Here is a 23,413-nt window from a genome sequence, read left to right on the forward strand (position 1 = left end):
ATTCCCCATTGACCTCCCTCGAAGGGACAAAGCCTTTAATTCCCCAGATACCTAGGCTGATGAGTTCAAGAAAGACTGGCCTGGGCTAACTTAGTAAGACTCTCTGTCAACACAAAGGTTAATAGGGGCAGGCAGGGAGGGAAGTGGGAGCAGGCGGCTGAGGATAATGGAGCGGGGAGAGGAGCAGCTGGCTCGTACGAGGTCCTAGGTTTCATCCTCAGTAGCCTTGCCGCTTGCCATCTCCGACAAAAGTACCTGGGAGAACCTGAACTCATTTCCCACAGCAATATAGGCAATTTGCCTGACAGACACACGCAGCTGGTACTTCTCTTCAAGTCTTTGTCAAATCCCTTTCTTCTGCCTCTCCCTTTTCTACTGTAGCCATACTGTCCTAGCTGATAAGGTATAGATATAGATATAGATATAGATATAGATATAGATATAGATATAGATATAGATATAGATATAGATATAGATATGGATATGGATATGGATATGGATATAGATATAGATATAGATATAGATATAGATATAGATATAGATAGATCAAGACTTAATTCTTATTAAAGTGCTTGTTCTGTGCCAGGCTCTATGTTAAACATCATCTCCTCTAATCTTCACCCTTCCTTTTGGTAAGCACCATGATGTTCCCATTTTACAGATGAGGAAACAGGCCCATGTAGAACAAACTACTAATCCTATCTCTCAGCTAGGAAAGAGGGGTCCAGCTGTGGAACTGGAATTCCAGCTAGCCAGGTACTGAAGGCAAAGACCATTACCTACTTCTGGGCCATATATTCCTTCTGGACTGGCCATCAGGTTTCCTTAGTGACCTGTCCTCATGCATCTCATCCACATATGTCTGTCACCTTAAAACATGAAGACACCAGGCCACACCTTTAATCCCAGCACTAAAAAGCAGGTGGGTCTCTGAGTTCGAGGCCAGACTGGTCTACATATTTCTTTCTAGGCCAACCAGGGATTACCTAGTGAGACCTTGTCTCAAACAGTCAAAACATGAAGTCATGGGGTTGGGGATTTAGCTCAGTGGTAGAGCGCTTGCCAAGAAGCGCAAGGCCCTGGGTTCGGTCCCCAGCTCCGAAAAAAAAAAAAAAAAACACATGAAGTCATGGTGGGGCTAAAAGATGGCTCAGTGGTTAAGAGTGCTTACTTGCTGCCCTTCCAGAAGCCCCAAATTCAGTCCCCAGCACTCATTTTTGGGCAGGTCACAACAGCTTGTAATTCCAGCTTCGGAGGGTCTGACATCCTCTTTCGGTTTCCATAGGCACTGCAGTTGTGTGCTCATACAAATTCACGCTCACACACACACACACACACACACACACACACACACATAATTAAAAATATTTTTAAAAAAAAGCATGAAGCCATGGAGCTGGGAAAGATGTTTCAGTAAAATCTCTCTCTTTCTCTCTCTCTCTCTCTCTCTCTCTCTCTCTCTCTCTCTCTCTCTCTCACACACACACACACACACACACACACACACACACACAGAGGCATGAGGACCTGGGTTCAAACCCCAGCAGCTACTTTAAAGTAGGGTACAAATAACAGGCATAGGAGTGTATGCTTTAATCCCAGCACTGGGGAGGCAGAGGCAGGACTACATAGTGAATTCCAGGTTAGCCAGGGCTATGTAGTGAGAATCTGTCTCAAAACTAAACAAATAAATAAAACATAAGAGTTGGGTATATCGGAGTGTGCCTACAATCCTAGCACTGAGTAGTCAGAGGCAGGAGGCCCCCTGGAGCCCTCACTGACCAGTGAGGAGTCCCAGGTTCAATGAGAGACCCTGTTAAGGTAGAGAATGATTGAGGAATATACCTAACCTTGACCTCTGGCCTCCAAATACACACTTTACACATTCACTTATGTGTATTTTATATGTTGTGCGTGTGCATGCACACACATGCACACACACACAGCGAAGTTCTCTTGTGCCTCCTCCTTGGCTTTGTTCACATTGATTGCTGTATCTCTACTAGTGTCCGCTCTTTTTTTGAGACAGAAAAACCCAGCTCTCATGTCACTTCTGGAAAAAGAATGTGAAATCATAACTCTGGAGCCTGGTTGTTTTGTTGATCTGAGCACCTTTCCCAGAATTAGAATGAGGATGAACAGTATCTTGTAGAATGCAAATTTAGAGGAGGCACTCATTCTCAGGGGTGACACAGATGTCAACCCTCAACTTCTGTGACCCCAAGAGCAATAGCTTTCTTCCCACTTCCATTGCCTAGTTTCAGCCTAGTCCTTTTCTGTCAGACTAGAGACTTAAATGTGAGGAGCCCGAGTTGTTATTTAGTATTTATTTAGTTTTATCTGTTATTTGTGACTAGATAAGGTTGGGCACCCAGGAAAAATTTTATCTAAATAAATGGTATCAGGTTCTTCCTTCTCCATTCCCACAGAGGAAAGAGGTAGGGAAGGATGTGGCTTGGGTCTTGCTGTGAATGGGAGACAGAAAGCAAATGGACTAGATCCACCTTGGCCTGGGCTGTGAAGACAACCATCGAGTACTTGTGCTTTTGGCATTCAGACTTCAAGTGCCTCCTGCTTTTCTCTTTCTCTCCTCTCTTTCTGTGCTAATGAGAAACATTGTTGATACTATTGTTTAGTTTTAGTTTGGCTTTTGTTTGAGACAGGCTCTCCTTCTGTAGTCCTGGATGGACTGGATCTCACTATGTAAACCAGGCTGACCTCAAACTCACAGATCCATCTACCTGGATCGCCCAAGTGCTGGGATTATAGGCATGTGCCACCAAACTTAGGACCCTGAGCATGTGCATATCATCCCCGCCTCCCTTCTCTCTCTGTGCGCGCGCGCGCGCGCGCGCGCGCGTGTGTGTGTGTGTGTGTGTGTGTGTGTGTGTGTCTGCTGGTATGGACCTATAATCTTAACATTTGGGAGGTTGAGTCAGGATGGTTGAGTTTGAAGCCAGCTTGGGCTACACAGTGAAACTGTCGAAAAAACAAAAACCAAACAACCACTACTGCAACAAAACAATATCAAAAGCCAAATTCAAGTTGGTGCTTTTGTTCTACAATGCCATGCTGCAAGATCCATCATGGCTATTTTAATGGAGTCCCAAACTTAGCATTTATTACTAGTCTCCTCCTGTCCATAGCAAAAAGCAAATACAAATAAAGAATCTGCTATTATAGTTCAAGGTATCTGTCTTAGTCACTGTTCTATTGCGGTTTAAAACCTTGACCAAGGCAACTGATAAAAGAAAGAGTTTAATTTGAAGGCTAATAGTTCCAGAGGGTTGAGTTGGTGGGCACCATGGCAGCAGACAGGCAGGCATGGGGCATGGTGCTGGAATAGTAGCTAAGAGTTTACACTACACACAAACACACACAGAGAGAGAGAAAGGGAGAGATGCTATGAGTTTATATCAGAGAGAGAGACAGACAGAGAGAAGAGAGAAAGAGAGAGAGAGAAGCTAAGAGTTTACATCACGCACACATACACAGAGAGAGACAGAGACACAGAGACAGAGAGAGAACACTAACACTAACTGGGAATGGTGTGGGCTTTTGAGGCCCCAAAACCCACCTCCAGTCAGGGACACACCTCTTCCAATTAGGCCACAGTTCCTAATCTTTTCCAAACAGTGCCACCAGTTGGGAACCAAACATTCAAATATATGAACCAATAGGGGTCATTCTCATTCAAGCCAACAAACACAGTGTCTCTCACTTTATTTTAGAAATTCATTTCCTAGGGCGAGGAGATGGCCCAGCAGTTAAGATCACTGCTTGCTGCTCTTGCAGAGGCCCACCAGGGTTTGGTTCACCGAACCCAAAAGGTGACTCACAACCATTTGTTAACTCCAGTCCCAGGCCCTCTTCTGGCCTCTATGGGCACTCGGCAGGCATTTGGTGCACTTATACACATGCAAACAAATAGTCATACACACTAAATAAAAAATAATCTTTAAAAATGGTGTGTGTGTGTGTGTGTGTGTGTGTGTGTGTGTGTGTGTGTGTGTACCCACAGAGGCCAGAGGCAGTGTATATGATCCTCTGGAGCTAGACTTACTGGTATTTTTGAGCCATCTATGTGGATGCTAGGGTCTGAACTTGTGTCCTCTGATAGACTAGTATGCACTCTTTGATTTGTATGACTTTATTCAGTGTGTATGAGTGTTTTGCTTATATGTATGTCTGTGTACCAATGTATACCTGGGTGCCCTCAGTGCATCAAGCTCCTCTGGGATTGCAGTTATAGGTAGTTGTGAGCTGCCATGTTGGAGCTAAGAATCAAACCCGGGTCTTCTGGAAGAGCAGCCAGTCCTCTTAACTGGTGAGCCATCTCCTCTGTTCTACTGTTAGGGTTCTTTTTTGTTATTATTATTTTTTTAATGAGATAGGATCTTTCTCTGTAATCCAGGCTGGCCTGGAATTTGAGATGATTCTCAGCCTGGCCACACTGGCTTTGGTTAAGGTTATCTCCCTCTCCCAATCACCAAGGCTGGAAACCCAAGCCCCATGCTCAATTCTCACTTCCACTCATTCATCACAACCTGTAGACTTACCCTTCAAAATCTATGAATCAAATTCGATGTCTAAAATTTATTTTGAAGCTAGGCATGGAGATACATGCATGGAATCCCAAGCCTTAGAAGGCAGAGGCTCTTATGAGTTCCAAGCTAGCCAGGGCTACAAAGTAAGAACCTATGTTTCATTTTATTTTAAAGTATTTTATGTGTTTTGATTGCATGTATGTCCATGCACCACTTGCAGACCTGTTGTCCTCTGATGTCAAAAGGGAACTAGATCCCCTGGAACTGGAATTAGCATGGTGGTTGTGAGCCACCATGTGGGTGCTAGTATCCAAACCACAGGTCCTCTGAAAGAACAGCAAGTGCTGTTTACCACCAATCTGTTTCTTTAGTTCCAGCATTTTATTTAAAATACTTTATTAGTGATGTGTGTGCACAGGAGTTGAGGCCAGGGGCAATCAGTGGATTATCTCCTTTGACCCTGGCTCTAGGGATCAAGTTCTGGTCTTCCTGCCTTGTGTGACAATTACTTTTACCTAAAGGGCCTAAAATTGTATTTAATGTTTTCCCTTCCTCCTCCCCATACAATTATTATTATTATTATTATTATTATTATTATTATTATTATTATTATTATTATTATTTGGGAGCTGAGGACCGAACCCAGGGCCTTGCACTTGCTAGGCAAGCGCTCTACCACTGAGCTAAATCCCCAACCCCCATACAATTATTTTTAATCCATGTTTTATCATCTCCATCACTGCTGCCCCTGGGAAAGTACACAGCATCTTAGACATACTCCTTGCATCCATTTGCAGGCTATCAGGCCTTCTCTTTCATTCTTTCATTATTCTAGGCATCTTCTCCTTGAACAGATCTGAGCCTGCCACTCCCTAGTTGAAAAAAAGCCCAGCCTTGCACTCCCATCTCTAAACCTGCGGTTTCCCAATCTCTCTTATTTTGTCTTGGAAGCTTAGGCCAAAGGATACCTCCTCAGTGAACTCTGAGCCTCACTATAGCTTTGAAAGGTCTATAGCCCTATTTAGTTCATTTAGCTTGTACTGATTATGTTTGCTGGTCCACTAGACTGGGAGGTAACAGGTTTAATCAATATCTTTTTTTATTACTACTACTACTACTACTACTACTACTACTACTACTACTACTACTACTACTACTACTACTACTACTTCAAAACAGATTTCTCTGAGTAGCCCTGGCTGTCCTGTAATTCAGTCTGTAGACCAGGCTGATCTTGAACTCAAGAGAACGGCCTGCCTGCCTCCCAGGTACTAAAATTAAAGGTGTGCATCACCACCACTCAGCCAATGTCTTTCTTGAAACTCATATGTAATCTAAGTCCTTAAACCTAAGCAGTAGCTATCTCAGTTTTTGTTTTTGTTTTTGATGTTGTTGCTGAGACAGTCTCATGTAGCCTGTCTCAATGTAGCTAAAGATGACCTTGAGAGAATGCTGGGATAACAGACTTGTCCTTAGTTTTATGTGTTGCTAAAGATTGGATCTAGGAGTTTGTGCATGCTGAGCAAATATTCTACCACTGAATTACATCTCCAGACCATCCCCATTTTGTGGCAGGGTTTCACATAGCCTAGGTTGGCTTTGAACTCCACATGTAGCCAAGGATGACTAAATTCCTAGTCTTCCTGCCTCTACCTCCCAACTTCTGGGATTATAGACATAAGCAACTCCAGCTCAATAAAGGGCTATTGAAAAATATTTTTTCTGATGTATCTGAAAATGTATGACAAAAGGACCAACTTTCTGATATTCATTGGACAAGGTCAGAGTAATCTTCAAGGATCCACAGTTAGTCTTCTTTTTCTTGTCTTCCACTCTACAAAGCCAGCTCTCCCTCCCCCAGAGAAAACAAAGAACAATTTTAACTCTTTATTTGAAACAATTCCAGAGACAAGTTAGTTGTGACAACAGTTTCTCACTACAACACAAGGGTAGGCATGGCTCACTGAAGGAACAGGCCAGGCACCTCAGTACAATATATACATTTTAACAGTGGCTAAACTGATGACAGTTATAAAAACACCAAAAAGAAGGCTAGGGAACAGCAAAGCCAACAGGGAAAGAACTGGGTGCTCCCTCTGCCAGACACTAACTTTTCTGGGCCCACAAAGGTAAGATGGGGAAGAGAAGACGTAGGCAGTAGGACAGGACCCTGGCCCACAGCTCCTCACCTATCTTTTGACCACAAACCCCATCCTGGATGGCCTAGGACCCATAGGGTGGGCCTGGCTCTGATGATAGGGGTAGAACATCGGGGAACCCAGCCCCAATCCAAGTGAGAAGGTCATTTTTGCCTTGGGAGCTCTGTTCATAGAACTAAAGGGAGGCAGTTACAGAGGGGCTAAGCATGTTGACACCATGGTTCATGCCATCCTAAGATGGCTGAGAGGGACAAACACATAAACCAAGGGGACAGGAATCATCTGCACAATTGGAGTCTGCTCCCCATACTGAGTCATTCTCTGCCTTTGGGGAAAAGAAAGCATTTGGAACTCTTGAGAAACTGTAGCACCAACAAGTGGTGCTCCAACGGTCGGGTAAGGGACATGGTAGTGAAGAGTGCCAACAATCACTTCTTTTAGGAGGGATCAGAGTGTCTGAGCTCTGTGCTTTAGGTAAATGGTCCCTCACTTTCAGACCTCTCAGACCTTTCACATGGTACAGGGGAAGAGGAGAGAGAGAGGATACAGGGCAGAGAAGGCAGCTGGGTTCTTCCCTAGGTCAGACCTAGTAGCACAAGGCTTCACCTAGATAGATGCAGTCAGGAAACCCAAAGCCAACAGGATCACCAGAGCTATCATCACTCCATCAGAGTCAGGCCCCAGCAGAAAGGGTTTACATAAACAAAACAGGCTACCTGGTTCACGTCCATCACTGGGGGACTAGCCCCTGAGTACACTGGGGCCCCATGATTATCAAGTGGTATGAAAGAAGGTTAAAGGCAGGGGTTCCTGGGAAAGGCAGGGAATGAGAGAAAAGAAGGAGCCAGTCAAGGCCCTTCAGAATGGATAGCATTGGTTCCTGGGCCAGTTACCCCACAGGACAGACACGGATGTGATAGATGGATACAAGGTACCACGTGGGTTCAGTCTAGGTCTTCTTCCCCAGGACGACCAAGTTCCTCATAAATCTCCCGCACAGCCAGAATGCGATTGAGCATGCTCTCCAACATGCTTCGGTCCATGGGAATCACAGAGTACCAGAGAGGTGACTCAGCAATGCAGGAGCGCTCGGGTTGCAAATAGAACACGTCGTTTCGAGTCCGGAGGCTTTCAGGACTAGAACAGTGGGGATGGAGATGGGAAGACAGACATCAGTAGTAGCAAGGCAAAGCGGGCCTCTTCAGTCTCCATGGGAAGTCACTCTTATACAGTCACCAACTCACCATTTTGAGAGATAGAACTCATAGAACTTGACGGGGCAGCGGAGGGGATTCATGCGATTCTCACGCTGCTCTAAGATAGTTTCATCTTCTCTCTTTCGTTTCCCAGGACCTGTGTCTATAGTGGGGAGAAATGACCCAGACTCAGTAGAACATGGGCCCAAGGAGCCACCACCCAGAGCACGATCAAGGACACTGAGATAAGGCCGCAGAATCACCAAAAACAGCTCCATAAAGAAATAAAAGGAGAGTAACGAAGGGCTGGGGGTGTAGCTAGGTGGAAGAGAGGTTGCCTGGCATAGACAAGGCTCTGGGTTCTGCTTCCATTGTTACAAAAGAAACAACAAAGGGAGAGAGGGAGGGAGGGAGGGAGGGAGGGAGGGAGGGAGGGAGGGAGAGCAGAAGAATGTGTTAGCCTTTCCATACTAACCCAACATCCTATTTGTGTATTCCGCTGCAGCCCTCCCCAGTTCTTCCTGCTAAAGTGTTTACACTCATTCCCAAGGTGATATTTTAAAGAGGTGATCTCAGAAGGCAGACAAAATAATTGGTAAAACAGATTGTTAGAAGGTTGGGCTTGCCGTCTAGGTCAGATTAAAAATGATGGCCACTACCTTTGTACATCAGGTTAGACAGAGGCCCACAGAAGGGACCATAGAGAATGGAAACCAAAATGTAGTTTCTTTTTCTTCCTCTGTACAGTTTTTATTTGATTGTTATCTTTGTGTGCATGTGTGAGTTTGTGTTTGTGTTGTACGTGTGCACATGTGGAAGCCAGAGGTCGACATTTGGTGCCTTCTTCTATCCGCTCTACATTATGCTGAGACAGTCTGTCCCTGAGCCTGGAGCTCACCTAGCTGGTGATGGTGATGAGCTCTAGGGAAGCTGCCCATCTCCACCCTGCCTGCTCTAGCTCTAGGTTATAGACATAGGCCACCATGCCCAGGTTCACTTGACTGCTAGGGATCCAAACTCAGGTGCTCATGGCTCTATGGCTTGGATGTGTTTTACAGACAGAGCCATGTTTCCAGTCCTTGATATGTAGGGTTTGAATCATAAAAAGGTTTTGATTCACTCTCAACTCTCCCTGTTGGTCAGACACAACTAATGGCTTACTACCTGCTCACCCCCATTCTCTCAAAAGAAGGCAAGCAAATAAATTGTCTAGAAATGAGGAAGGTGAGAAACAGGCAGTTAGTTGCCCTCGTATTATGAGACAGCCAGCCACTGTGTATCAGAAGGCCTGTTTTTCATCTTTTCTGCAAACACAGAGGGAAGCTAATGACAAAGCAGAGGTATGGTGGGGATGCCATGAAAAAGAACATAAAGTACAAAAAGTCAAGGAAGGGGATAGCCTCATACCTCGCCCTTTCCTCTGTCGGACTGGGGCATAGTAGCGGATGCTCACCACCTTTGTGGTGCCCCGAGGCGTGGTACACTTGCGAGACTGTCGCACCACATTAGTGAAAGAGAGCTGCATGTGTTCCTCAGCTGTCTGCAGTCCAAAAAACTTAGTGTTGAAGAACATGAGGGTGTTGAGAAGGACAAAGGGAGAATAAACCCCCAGTTGCTTGCACTCCCAGAGGTGTTCTTCCTCCACACGGGAGAATACAGTATCTGTGATGGACAAAAAGAAAAAACAACGGGGGTCGGCTTCCCAAAGCCACCTGAGTTCCTAACATGCATACACTTAACTGGGCTTCTTACTGCATATAAATCCTGGCACCTGACCTACACAGTAGGACTGGGAAATTAGGGGCTGGGAGAGTTGACACAGGGTTTTTCTGTGTGACTTGTCTGTCCCGGAACTGAGCATTTTAATATACTCTTCACCTGCATGCAACACTTTTCTGACCACCTCTAAGTTATATGCAGGTAGACACTAAGCTTAGAATTCCTACATCTTGCTTTCTTTTTTATCAACGTATCACCGAAACTTGGACTATTTCTGGTCCCAGAGATAAATCTAAAGATCTGAGTCTTTTTTCTCTTTTTCTTTTTAAGAAAAGTTTTCCTCTATGTAGCTCAGGCTAGCCTTGAACTTGACATCTTGTCTTAGTCTCCTGAGTAGCCTGAACTATAGCCACAAATTATTGCTCCTGGATGAGACTGAAGCCTTGACCCTTTCATCTTCCTTTTTTTAAGTGTTCCTATTAAAAAAAACAAAAAAGAAAAACAAAATAGGGCTTCCCTATGTATTCCTGACTGGTCTTGAACCACTATGTAGACTAGGCTAGCCTCAAAACTCAAGAGATCCCACCTGCCTCTGCCTCTCAAGTGCTGGGATTAAATGCACATACCACCAAGTTCAACTCATGTTCTTTTCTTAAAAAAAACAAAACAAAACAAACAAACAAACAAAAAAGACAGTATCTTAGTATATAGTCCAGGCTGGCCCAGAACTCACAATTCTGCCTCAGCCCCCCCTGGTGCTGGGATTCTAGGTATGCATCACCACATGTGGTTCTCTTTCTCATGCTCAAGGGCACAGATTCTGGCTCCATTAGCCGGAAACCCTGAGGCATCCAGGACATACTCCTACCCTTGAACCCTTAGTGAAGAGTAACAGGCCGGCCAGTACAGGACTCTTGCAGTGGTATGTTGGAAGAAGGAAAGAGGGGAAGGGATTGCTAAGTTCTGTCCCTTACTGTTGGGGAGGAGTGTGGGCTGCCAGGTACTCAGAGACTTGTTGAGTTCTTGAACGAAAGTCAAGTAGTAAAGGTCCGTGAAAATGTTCACCATTCGGTTATTTTCCAGCAAATACTAAAGAAAGAAAAACAGACATACATAAAGTAGGCTACAGGTCCTAGACTCCAGGACCTAGAGGAAAGAGCATATGATGAAGCTGCAGTCGCGGTCCTTGATAATTAAAAGGGGATGGGAGTCAATTGCTTGAGTAGATAACCCGGAGTGTTATGTGTTCCTGCATTGCTGATGTACGGAGGCTTTGCTGAAAGAGGCAGAGGCTTGGAGATGGTCCTCATAAGCTCAGACACCCATATCAAGTCATACCTGCTAAGCTCTCCTAGGCAGAACTAAACACTACCTAACTGCTCAAGGAACTCAGCCCCCACATCCTTCCTCAAAACACAATTCAAGGTGACCTGGAGGATCCAAATAGCAGTCAACACTGAGGCTTGAACAAGAGTCCTTGAATGAAGAAGCTCTGATTTTAGGAGGTCATTGATGTCTATTTGTCATAGGAAATTTAAGCAAGCTGCCTATTCAGGGTCAGAGACAAGTGACAAGGAGGGATGGGTTAGAAACAGTTCCAGTAGAATTCTGTATACTGTGTGGGAGGTGAGAGAAAACCCAGTGGTGTGCGAGAGTTACCTGCTGAATACCAAGACACAGGTAGTAGATACTGTCAGGTTCATATCGTTCACCATTGGGTCGAGTAATTTCTCTCACAAACTGGGCCAGACCATAGTTGAGCTCAGCAGCTGAACAGGCGAGAATATCCTCCTTGATACGCATGGGTTTGGCTGTAGTGACATGTGGTAGAGGGCAGGGTTAAGAAAACGTCATTTGGAGAATTTCACTTAGCTCTACCAACAGCCCTTCACTCATAACTAGCTCCTGAAAAACAATTACAAGGTGTCCTCAGCCTTGGACTGTTAGCTGTCTTTACTGGATGGGGAAGCCATAGGTGATCATACCCTTACCACTCCAGGTATCTTCAGCTGATCCTAGCTATAGACCCTTCTCTTTCCCTCCCATGTACTTACGGCCAAAGCGTAGCTCATCACCTTTGCTGGTCTCTCCATTGGCATATTTTGACTGTACCCAGCATTTCCAAGCATTGACACCATATGAATAGTTGAGACCAGTACAACTAGGCTGGCTGCTCAGAGAGTCTCTGGAACAGCTTTCAGAAAGCATCAGCCTCTTTTGACCCTGGAAAGGAAGTCAAAGGGAGAAAGGTAGCAAAGCAAGGCCAGGGCAGCAAAGAAGCTAGTCAGGACAGCGCTCACCATCAGAAATGGGAGCACTGGGATAAGACCACGGAAAGCTTCCATGGCAGAGTCCCAGAATTACTTTGATGATCTTGTTTACTGAGAGAAAAGCAAACTGTGAGAGCTAGGTCTCAGTATTTCTAGCGTTGGAGAAAGGAGGCCAGGGAAGGTCACATTAAGCTTTCTTGCACGGCTCTGAGAGTAGCCCTACCCCTTTTGCTGTCCGGTTTCTTTTTGTGGATATAGTAACCCCAGTTCTCACCTTCCTCATGGCTCTAGGAAGGTCCTGTTCAGTAGATACATCCTCAGGCCCTACAAGGCCACAATCAAAGAGGAAGTCTACACTTGGGTTAATGTCCAAAGGATCTAATAGAAGGGGCAGAAAGAAGAAATTAACTTCTTTAGGTCTCAACTCTGAAGTCCTCTTTTCCCATCTTTACTACTTGCTCATTCAACTCAAGAGGAATCACTTGCTTGGCCTCACTGAACTCATCAGCAACCAGTAAAGGGGTAGGAAAGGGAGTCAGAGACACCAGACACAAGCTACAGACGGTAGCACAGGACTTTCTAGGCCACAGAAGGAGTTCAAAGCCAACCTGGACAACTCAGACCATCTCTCAAAATAAAAAGCAAAAAATAAGACTGGGATGTAGTGCAGTAGTAGAGCTTACCTAACATACACAGGACCCTACTTTTAATTCCTACAAACCCAAGCAATATGAATATATTTAACATGACTGAACTGGATACATAAAAATGGTGACAGACGATGGGGACAAGGGAGATGGCTCAGTCAATAAAGTGCTGGCCACACCAGCATGAAGAACTGAGTTTGATGCCCTAGCACACAGGACAAGTCAGGCATGGTAGCATGCACTTGTAATTCCAGCACTGGACAGACAAGAACAAGGACCCCTGGGGCTTGCTGATCAGCCAGTCTAGCTTAATTGGCAAGTTCCAGGGCAGTGAAGGAGACCGAGTGTCAAGAAAGGGGTGGACAGGGCTGGAGAGATGGTTCAGTGGTTAAGAGCACTGACTGCTCTTCCAGAGGTCCTGAGTTCAAATCCCAGCAACCACATGGTGGCTCACAACCACCTGTAGTCAGATCCAATGCCTTCTTCTGAAGAGAGCGACAGTGTACTCACATATATAAAATAAATAAATCTTTTTTAAAAAAAAAAGAGAAAAAAAGAAAGGGGTGGGCAGTACATGAAGAATGGCACCCAAGGTTTTCCTCTGGCCTCAACATGGATCTGTATATACACATGAACATCCACACATACCCATCTGCACCCACATTCACACACAACTGAAAATAAAATACAAAGACTAGAGGGTGTAGCTTAGTAGACATAAAGCCCTAGGTTCCAGTACCATATAAAGTAGGAGGCAGGAGCAGGGTTATCCTCAGCTACAGAGTAAGTTTGAGGATAGCCTGAGCTGTATGAGACTCTGCCTCAAAAATTTTTAAACAAAACAAGAACAACCTGTCTTAATGAGTAAGGTTTAGAGTCATACTCAGGGTCACAAGAAACACTCCTTTCCTAATAACACAAGTGCTACCATAGTCTGTGGGGATGCCTTAACTCCTACTTACTCTTGGGAAAATCAGCTTCCAAGTCTTGCCCAGGCTCATCTAAGACATTAGCCATCTTAACAGCCATGGCTAGGACATCATCCCGGGCTGTCCCAAACAGGTCACAGTCTTCCAGAAGTCCCTCTGCACTCTGGTTGCTCACAAGATCTGGGAGGCAGAGAAGTCAGCTCAGTCCCTGCAGCTCTTGTCCAATCCCCACACAGGCTTTCAGGGGCTGATCCCAGCCACTCCCACCTAGCCCCAAGACCACACCCCCACCCTCCTAGACAGAGAGCCTGGAAGCACTGGTTCTGCCATCACCACATACCGCAAAGATCAGAGGAGGCCTTGTCTAACTCTTCCGCCTCTGCAATCATTTCTGCCATGGCCAGGATGTCAGCCTCCAAGGGGTTGGATGGGATCTTCACCTTCAGCTCCTCAATGGTCTCCACGATCTTCTCTGTGCTCTCCAAGGTAGTGGGCAGGAACATGGGCACAGGCACCTGGAAGCACAAATCCCAACTAAATACCAAAAATCATACCAGTGGATAAGGGTACCAGCTAATGAGAAAGCAAGAGGGTGGGCCTCAAACCTAGAAGGTAAGGGAGGACTGGTCAGGAAGAGCAAAGACAATTACCGGGATAGGCATTGAGAAAGGCACCGGGACTTTCTGGCAGTATAGATGCATAGGCACTGGCACAAATATGGGCACTGGGATGGGCAGCACAATCACTTGTGGCTTCCACTCTTCTGCAGACAAGAAAAATCTTGTTAGCACCCTTGCTAGATGAAGGACATCTGACCTAGGACCTGATGCTCATTTGTTATTCCTAAAAGCTCTCCACATGTGTTCAGTACCCCAAAACTGCCCCTTCAACAGACCTAGAGAGAGATGCCTAAGGAATGCCCTGATCCACTTCCTGGATGTAAGGCTGGAGGCTTAGGACGTAGGAATACAGTCTGTGGAAAAAGGTATCATGGCGCTCACCTGTCTGACTTCCTTTGGACTTCATTTCCACCTTGCAGGAGACTCCCCGGTTCTGCATCAGTGGCTTACACATGGCAGCTTTGTTTTTTCGGGGTGTTGCTGGGGGTGGTGGGGGTGGAGGAGTGGGCACACTTGAAATAACTCGCTTCACAGGGATCTATAGGATCAAAGGAGTGTTAGTTCTGTCAATTACAGTCCCCTCCTCTGACATAACCCTCCCTTTTGGCTTTTGTCCTGACCTTGCCCAAATTCTCATTCTCCTCTGGGGTCCTCACTGTGTTGTTGTTTTCCACTTTGGTTTGAGAGGGTGTCTGGGGCTTTGACTCAGAAGACTGACCTGTAGAAACAAATAAATGCTTTTGCTAGAGGAACTGTTTGTCCCACCATTTTTTTTTCTAGGAGAGTTTTATGAAAGAGCACACTAAAGGGAAATAGGAAGTCAGATTTTTCTTCCTTCCTACTCTAGGTCTAGGCTACTCTGGGCCCCAGAAACAATAGCCAAGAAGATTCTGTGCTCCTGGATACCAAAACAAATGAAACACTACATTTAGAAAGCAATGCTACCACCTCCTGCCCCTCACTTTATACCTTCTATTTAGACAGCCTTCAGGAGTTAAGTACACTTACAATGACTGAAGCACAAAGCTAACATTTGAGAAATGGTTTCTGTGTCACTAAAGTGTGTGCTGATACTTCCCTTTCTCTGAAAACTAACCACATCCATACAAGTCCCATCCTATCTGGGTCCACCTTAAACTATATATCCTTACAGAGAACCAGTAGACTCTCACTCCAAGAAGATTTAAACAAGAATACGTGGAAGAATCTAAAAGATAAAAGAAGCATAATACCAGGCACTCTGGCCAGGATAATTAATTGCAAACTGAGGAGGAAGGGGCTTGATCCAAAATTAGAAGAGCCCAGGCCGGTTCTAGTCATGTGACACTGTCCCAGACTCACTGTTCAGGAGGCTTTCTGGCCCACTCTGGGTATCCAAGTTGGGTTGGTTCTGCTGACTGTAGAAGCGCAGCAGACACTGTTGGTTGCAGAAATGACGGATTTGCCCGCGCCAGTGGATGGTTTCCAGCAGCTTTCCCTGGCGCTTACAGGCATGGCACCGGGCAGCCTAAGGGCATGGACAGAATGGTCAGACCTGCCTTTTGAAAATGTGCTGGGCCCTTCCTCGAGGATAAGCCACGGTTTCTCTCTTTGGAGACTCAACCAGTTTAGAGATTGGAGAGGTCTGCTCCCCTCCCTGGAGGGCTGGTGCTGATGTGAGTACATCAGTTCATACCCCTGCCGTCTTCTGTCTGACATGTTGACTCTCCTTACCTTGCAGTACCATAACAGGTACTTGGTCTTACAGTCCTCGCTGCAAAAGTCCCAGGTGCTTCCATCCAGTTGCTCAGTGACTCCACGCTGACAGGTTTGGGAGCAGTAAGTACAAGTGATACAGCACAAGCCCAGCTTCTTAGTAAAATCTTGCTTGTATAGCAGCACACAGCCTAGAAAGGAGAGAACAGGAAAGAGTGCCTGGAGACGGAGTTACGCACAGGTGTTCAACTCAGTCTTTCCAAAAGGCTACTTCTGAAACCTCCTCAGAACAGCCCTGCACCTAAAGCCTTAGCATAAGTGGGGTAGAGCATCCTGGCAGGGCTTACAGCTTACACCCTGCTTTCTAAGCCTTGCTCTTCCCTTCTCCATCCTCCCAGGTCATAGGAGACAGGGCCTTGGTTGCTAGCTCACTCCCTTACCTTCACTGCAGAAGCTTTTCTCTACCCCACTGAATCGGAGTTTCTCATGCAGGAGCTTTTCCTGCCGGCAGTGCTCACACTGGGATACCACACCCCGAAGCCGCTTGAAGTCCTCACAGCAATCACGGCAGCAGAACTGGAAGACCTGGTCCTGAGGTGGAAACACAGGGCAGGGAGGGCAGAGCTATGACATCTGCGCCTGACAGGCACAACTTGAGAAGACTTCTTCAAACATGTGGCAAGATGTAGGTGGGGGGGTATCTTACCTGCCACTCCAAGACCTCAGGCTTGCCACTGAAGAGGCTATGGCAGTAGTGACAGCTCAGGTGAATGCCCCCCTCAGGGCTAGTATGCTGGAGGGAAGGAAGACAGATAAGGGGGCAAGGTGTGTGCAGTGCTGAGGATGGGGAGGTCAGGCTCACTCTTTGCTCTACCCAGGTCTACCTATCCCAGCTCTCCTACCCTTTCCCTGTTGCCACTCCCTTTATCCCTGGTCCAGGGTCTGGAGTACCTGGAACTTGGTCCAGCAGCTGGGGCTGCAGAACTGGTAGACTGTGCGATCAACTTTGTTGTAGTAACAAGGGTCAGAGAGGCTGCGGCGGCAGAAGCTGCAGGGTCGGGGAGGGCCTGGGGCATAGAAAGAAAGAGAGAAAGAAAGAGAAAGAAGAAGAGAGAGCACATAGAAGGTGTAAGGTAGGGAAGAGATGGAATAGAAAGTCCATGGGAAGATGTGGCTGGGGCCGAGGTTGGGCAGCAGAAATTACTCTACAAGAGGGGAATATGGGAAGTAGAAGGAAGGCCAGCAGGGATCTCAGAGAAGAGGGCTTTGCACCTACCAGTGAGCCCTGCCTGCTTCACTTTGTAAGAAGTGGTACAGCACAGGGAACAGAACAAGCTGGTCTTGCCATTACGATCCACATGTGATAGCATCTCAAAGTTCTTACACAGGGTCTTGCACCAGACACATGGGTACACACGTGTGTTTTTCTGTGAGGATGGGGAAGGAGAGGCTGAGGCTGGATTTGTCCCTTCACTTTTATTTTTAAAATTTTTTAAACATGAAATATTTCAGGCATACAAAAAAGTATAATGATGATATAACAAAGACCTGTGTGTCCACCAGCCAGCTTCAAAAATAAAACATAACAGATACAATTGAAACCCCCTTTATTTGTTTTATTTTTCCCAGCCCTCGACCCTTCAGGCACCTTTATTTATCACCCAAGAACCACACCCCCTTCCATAGCCCTCTAATGCACTACTCCCTCGGCCCCACCTTCTTGTATGCCCCCAAGCACGTTGTGTTGCAAAACCGCTTTTGTTGACCATCATGGAACAGGAGCTCTGGGCCAAGGCCCCCAGGCCTGGCATAGATGTAAGCCCCACACTGGTCACAACAGTTGGTTTTCAGTCCCTTGTTGGCTCGGAATTTGGAGAAGCAAGAATCACTGCAGAGTCGGTGCACCACGCTGCCATTGCTGACCTCATGTAGGACCTGCCACACATACATATGCACACCCTGAGCTGAGGCCAGGCCACCACCGCCCACCCCAATCAATGCAAGGACAGGACTCCCACCTCACCCTAGACCTTTACAGCAGACAATGGGCCTAGGACCCCCCAACCTGTGCTTCAGGCTGTAGACTTGATGGCGAGCTCCTGGGAGGTAAGAAAGTCAACTGCATACATCCTGGGAGAAGCTCTATCCTTGAATTTGCTCCCTCCTATTAGCTACCTTTTCCACCCAAATCCCTTTCTCCCAGGGTTCTGCCCCTGCAGCTGGAGAAGCAGAGGGGCGGGTGTGAGCCAGCAGGCCTGTGGTGAGTACCCTCACCTCTCCAGTCTTCTGGCATATGCTGCAGCGAGTGGCATCTGCAGGGTCCCCAGACTGGGGGATTGGACGCTGCTGCTGGGCCTCATAGAGAGACAGACAGACAGATGTGCAGAACTCTTGGAAGGAGCTTCCTGAACCAGTCTGTACCACAACTGAATCCTTGGTGTTCCAGATCTCCCTGGAGGTGGGAACAGGTTTGAGTAATGCAGGACTACCCTCTCATTCCAGCAGTAACCCCTGCACTCCCTAGGGTTCCTACCGATGACCATAGAGTCAAATATTCTAACCACTTCCCTAAAATTAACCCTATCATCTCCATCCTGCTTGGTTTTGCCAACATAATCTCTCTCACCCATAACTCCCTCCCCTAGTCCCTGCTCCCGCCCACCCTAAGATCTGAACGCACTTCTTGCAGAAGGTACAGGTCTTTCTGCCCAAGGGCTTCTTGGAGAAAGTAGTGAGACAAGATGAAGAACAGAAGAGCTGAGGCAACCCCTTGCGCTGATAGGCCGTCTGCCCCTTCTGCAGTGGTGTCCGGCAATGTGCACAAGACATCTTGGTGCCCATTGAAGAGCGCCCAGCCCTTTGTGCCATACTTGAGCGCAGGGACATGCGAGGAGAGCGCCGGGGCCGGAATGGCACAAAGTCCTCATCATTGGGGTCATCTACCATGGCATCAGAATCCTCATCTGACACTGGAACTGTGGGAGTAGGCGGGGCAGTGAGAAAAGACCACCAGAACAGATCTCCAGCCATTTGATGATCAGATCAATAGTAAGTTCAATACTGATCCTGGGATCTCTGGTACTCCTCTTGTTCTGACCCTTCTACTTCCTCTCCCATTACACTGGATCTTAAGCCACTCATGGTTATTATACAATATTCAGGAGAGGAAGGGGGGGGTCTAAGAGAGAAGACTGGGGAGAGGGACAGTATAGTTGAAACTTACTATTCTTACTGTTCTTGTTTTCAGTTTCCCCCCCGACTACCTCTTGGTTCCCATGCCAACCCACAGTACAGACAGGCACTTCTCTTTCTGCAGAGAGGAACTGCAGGAGCCAGAAGACCCATGCCCTGTCAGAATCCCACCTTTAGCTCTTCTCTGCACCCAGAATTCCCAGGTCCCACTTTCTCAAATCCTACTTACTGCTCTCAGTGGAGTCCACAACCTCGGGTTTTGGAGGTTCTGCTCTTCTAACGCGCTCGCTTCTCTTCTGTACCTTGGAAAGAGGGGCAGGGGCAAAGCTGACACTAGTGGCAGGCTAACTGGAGTACAAGGTTTGGGGGAGGGAACAGGAGATGGAAGGTGAGGTGAGAGACTTGGGACCCCTGGCCCATCCCTAAAGAGAAGTGGGAAATGGGAGCTGGACTTCATTCTAGAAATCAGGAGACACAAGAGTTCCTCCCTTCTCTGACTCTCCTGACAGCACCCCGCCCCCCCAACATCTGGGAAGGGAAATGAAGGTTCTGTCCTTCTTAGAGCTATAGGGGGAACTAGACTCTTTTCAATCCCCTCCCCCCTCACCCTCTCAGGCGGCTTCTCAATCTCCTTCCCAGTCAGGCCATCTCCTGCAAAGGAAGCAAGAAGGCAGCCTAAATCTTGAGCCTGCCCAGGTCCAACCCCCACCTCCATTTCTGGGGAAGAATTTACTCAAAACTGAACTGGAAACTCGAGTGCCTGTGGCTTCTAACCCTTTCAGGGCTACCTCAGACTTGGTATTACGGGGGAAATGGGGAGGCTGTGTGTGCAGCTATTCTCCAGTCATTTCTGTCCCACTGTGCATGAAGAATTGAGATTTTACCAATCAAAACAAATGTAACCATTTAAAGGGAGCAAGAAGGGGGGGGGAACCCATCAATGTATGGGTATGTTCCTCTGGACTTTGGTGATATATGTCAGTTTATATATTTGAAGACCCTTGTTACAGGCTAGAGGAAGGATACCACTAGGTAGATTAAGGGAGAAACTAGAGCTTCAGGTCTAGATTGCCCCTCCCCTACCAGAGACACAATCCTGGATCCTCCTCTCTACCACTACCCTGAAATCGGTATGCTGTTAGGGGCTTCAGAGAGGAGTTACCATTCATCAATCCCAGAAACTCCACTCCCATTTAGAACCAAACAGCTGGAAAAATCGTCGAGCCTAGGAGCCTGCTATTTTCCTTCAATTTCTGAAGGAGGGACCCTGGCACTGAAGCCCACTGGGCTATGAGAAAGGGAACCCCTGCCATCAAATCCATTCCCTCATACTACCCCATTCATCCTGCACAGCCCCTCCACTCCTCCCAGCCATTTTCCATAATCTTCACCACACCCCACTCCTCCTTCCAAAAACCCAACTCCTTCACCACACATAGCACTGCTCTGATCTTTCCACCCTCCTGCCCCCTCCTCCTCCACTTCTCAAAGCACATAGCCAGCCCTCCTTACCACCACCCTTTCTCTCCCCAGCCCCCTCCAAATGATTAGGCAACCTACCTGGCAAAGAAGGATGTGCAGCAGGGTTAGATACCCCAGGTTTGGTCTGAGAACTGTTGATTCCATCCCCCAGAGTCTCTCCCACTGAAGGGCTAGGGGGTGCATTTGGGCTCTGTGGCTGCCCTTGGGTATGCTCCTCCTCCTGCCCAGGGGAGCCCCTTCTACTTGTAGCTAAGGGGGATATCTCCTCCTCTTCAATATGAGGAGACTCCAGGATTATTGGAGAATCTGGAGCCAAAGGTTCTAGTAGCCCTTCAGGTGAAGGGGGGCTGGCCCCAGCCCCTGGATCAGGTGGCATCACCTCAGGGGTCTGGCACCCTGGTCCAGGCTCTAGGGTCTGCTCCCCCGAATCCCATGCAAGGGTCCCCTCAGAACCATGGTCCACCTCTGGGGGAGAAGGGGCTTTATAGAGTAGCCCCCCCAGCCCCAGTAGCTCAGTGGCTCCATCCAGGACTACTCCAGGGTCCTTCTCCAGGCCAGAAGGGGTATCAAGCAGGTCCAGGGCTCCAGAGGATGGAGACGGACCTGGGGGGGCCCATCCTCGAGTTGGGGCAGTCTGAGATTCCAGCAGATCCTCTCCAAATTCCATGTCTACTGGAAGGTCTCCAGCAAGGGGCTTCTCTGGCAGGGTCAATGGGTCAAATGGGCTGGGGAAATCACTGGGGTCCATGGCTGGGTATGGGCTGCAGATCGGAAGAGGGGGCAGTAGAGGTGGTCTTAGCCTGAATTTCTTATGTAGGCTGTGGGACACACCCCGTCATCCACTTGGATTTCTCATTAGCAGCCGCCCCCCACAGCCGATAGGCATTTCCACAGGCTTCAGTCTCAATGTCCACTCCCCCCCCAATACAGCGCCCTCTGTGGGGAGTGGCGTTCCCTGCCCTGGCCCGGTGCCCACACTCGCCAGGCAGTTGGTCTCTAACCCGCCCGACACCCCCCATCGAGACTCGTAGCTCCTTCCTCCCTACCTCTCACACACCCCCCACCTTAGACTGAACGCCCCCTCAGATTTTCCTGTGGCTGCCGCAGCCAGAAGCCTTTCCCGCTCCAGCGACCTCAGCCCCTGGTCCCTTTTCACTCTCCAAAAGCCCCTCAGGTCTCCAGTCTCTACCCATCCTGTCCAGTGCCCCCCGCCCCTCCCCGCGGAGCCCCGTCCTCTCTCAGCCCTTCCCCGCCCCCACAAACTGCTCTCCCTAACCATTTCCCCCCGCTCGGTTACCTTTCAGTGTGAACCACTTCCTCAGCCCCGTCCCCCTTTCCTATTGCACCCCTAGTCCTTCCCTTCTCCTGTTGCCCACCCCCCACCTCAGGCATTTACAGGAAGACATTTTGGAGCTACGATTCCTCCTCAAACCCCCCTCCCGGCTACTGCGAGATCCCGCCTGCAGGTTCGGTTCGGCTTGAACAGACCCGACCCCTACCTGAGGCAGGGTTAGAGTAACCGCTACAAGCCTAGAACTGCAGACAGCAACGGCCCCGCGCTCCTTCTCCACCTCCCTCCCTAGCAGCCGGGACAGGGGTCGCGGCCCCTTTAAATGGCAGCGCCGCTTGCAGCGCTGAGCGCTCTGCACCAGGCAGGCGGGCGGTGCCAGCAACCAATCCCATTGGCTGGCTGGAGGAGGGGGCTCGCGAGACAGCGCCGGCCCCCGGCGCGAGACTCCCAGCCCAGTGGCCGCCTGGAAATTGTGGAGTGGAGTGCCGTCACTGGGGATGGAGCTTGAGCCCCCGCCCGGGGCCCCGTTAGTTGAGGAAAAGATAGCCTCTGGAGCTTTGGAGCCCGCCCCCGGGGAAGGCGGCGCCCCCTTTCTACCGAAGGGCCTAGTACACTGAATACACAAAAAAATAAAGAAAAAACCCAGATCTACGCACCTGCTTTCCTTACCTGGCTCAAGAGTCTGGCCCTGTCACACCCGTGCCCGCCCTATCTCCAGAGCCCACTGTAACCGTGATCCCCTCCTCTCATTCAAATGGTTCCCGGTCCCCTCCCCCTCCCCGTGTCTCTCCGCTTCCCACTCGTGTCCCCCCCCCCGCGTCCCCCCTCAGCACTCCCTACCTACGCCATGCAGCAGACGCTTGCCAAGATTACCCTCCCCCATCCCCACCTCTCCGGGGCCCGCCCCCCGGGCGACTGTTGGGGTAGTGAGTGACAGAGGAGAATGGGGGAGGCAAAGACCCAACCCTCAAGTGCCCCTCCTCCCCTTGTCTGCAACCTCAGCCCCCCTCCAACCTGTCTAAGAGTCGTAGTTATGGGGTGTCTTAAGCTTGCTCTCCAACCACCCTTGCCAGTTAAATCGTTCTGGCTTAGTGACAACGCCTATGCAGTAACGGTTACTGCCTGATGACCCCCCCCCAAAAAAAAGCAGGTTCTGCAAGGCTACACCCCCCTCTCCCTCCATGGCCTTCGGTTAAGTTCTGGGATCATTTCACTGAATCTTCCTGTAGGAGCTTGAATTTTCTCTTGAATAGTTTTCCTCACCAGAAGCCCCCCACCCACCCACTCACCCACCCACTTGACGTGCACACGCGCGCGCGCGCGCGCGTACACACACACACACACTCACACACTCACACACTGTCCTTCCCTCTACCCTCTTTTTCTGTTCTTGTCTGTCTTTCCCTCACAGTCTATGCATCTCTGCCTCCTGAGAGCACTCAGCCTCCAGGAATCTTACTTGATGGTGGGCGTGGCTATGATTAAGGATTGAGAAGTAGGGTAGGGGTAGGGGTCACTAACATTAGGTCTACTGACTTAAAAGAATAGGTGCCAGTGTTCATTTTCAGGCCTCACGATAGAACACTTCCCAATCCCTCTCTCCACATTCCCAGGACAGTTCCTACGGGCTGCACAACACTTACCAACTTAGATACTAGAAACTCAG

At 48.4% G+C, this 23,413-nt stretch overlaps 1 protein-coding gene across 1 annotated transcript; it reads right to left on the reverse strand.

Moving 5' to 3' along the window:
• Positions 1-6,421: 6,421 nt before the first annotated feature.
• Positions 6,422-22,070, reverse strand: Zmym3 (zinc finger MYM-type containing 3). The gene is made up of 25 exons (NM_001040155.2): positions 21,956-22,070; positions 20,535-21,217; positions 19,582-19,625; positions 19,204-19,276; positions 18,463-18,757; positions 18,057-18,234; positions 17,499-17,717; positions 17,059-17,209; positions 16,734-16,849; positions 16,489-16,575; positions 16,223-16,373; positions 15,801-15,973; positions 15,429-15,594; positions 14,708-14,805; positions 14,469-14,625; positions 14,118-14,230; positions 13,808-13,982; positions 13,501-13,647; positions 12,166-12,269; positions 11,676-11,844; positions 11,281-11,432; positions 10,596-10,710; positions 9,310-9,564; positions 7,951-8,065; positions 6,422-7,843 (listed from the first exon to the last, which is right to left on the reverse strand). The coding sequence occupies exons 2-25, from the start codon at positions 21,202-21,204 to the stop codon at positions 7,651-7,653; spliced, it is 4,116 nt and encodes a 1,371-aa protein (NP_001035245.2). The 5' UTR covers positions 21,205-21,217; positions 21,956-22,070; the 3' UTR covers positions 6,422-7,650.
• Positions 22,071-23,413: the final 1,343 nt, after the last annotated feature.

Source organism: Rattus norvegicus, chromosome X, assembly GCF_036323735.1.
Source record: "Rattus norvegicus strain BN/NHsdMcwi chromosome X, GRCr8, whole genome shotgun sequence".
NCBI lineage: Eukaryota > Metazoa > Chordata > Mammalia > Rodentia > Muridae > Rattus > Rattus norvegicus.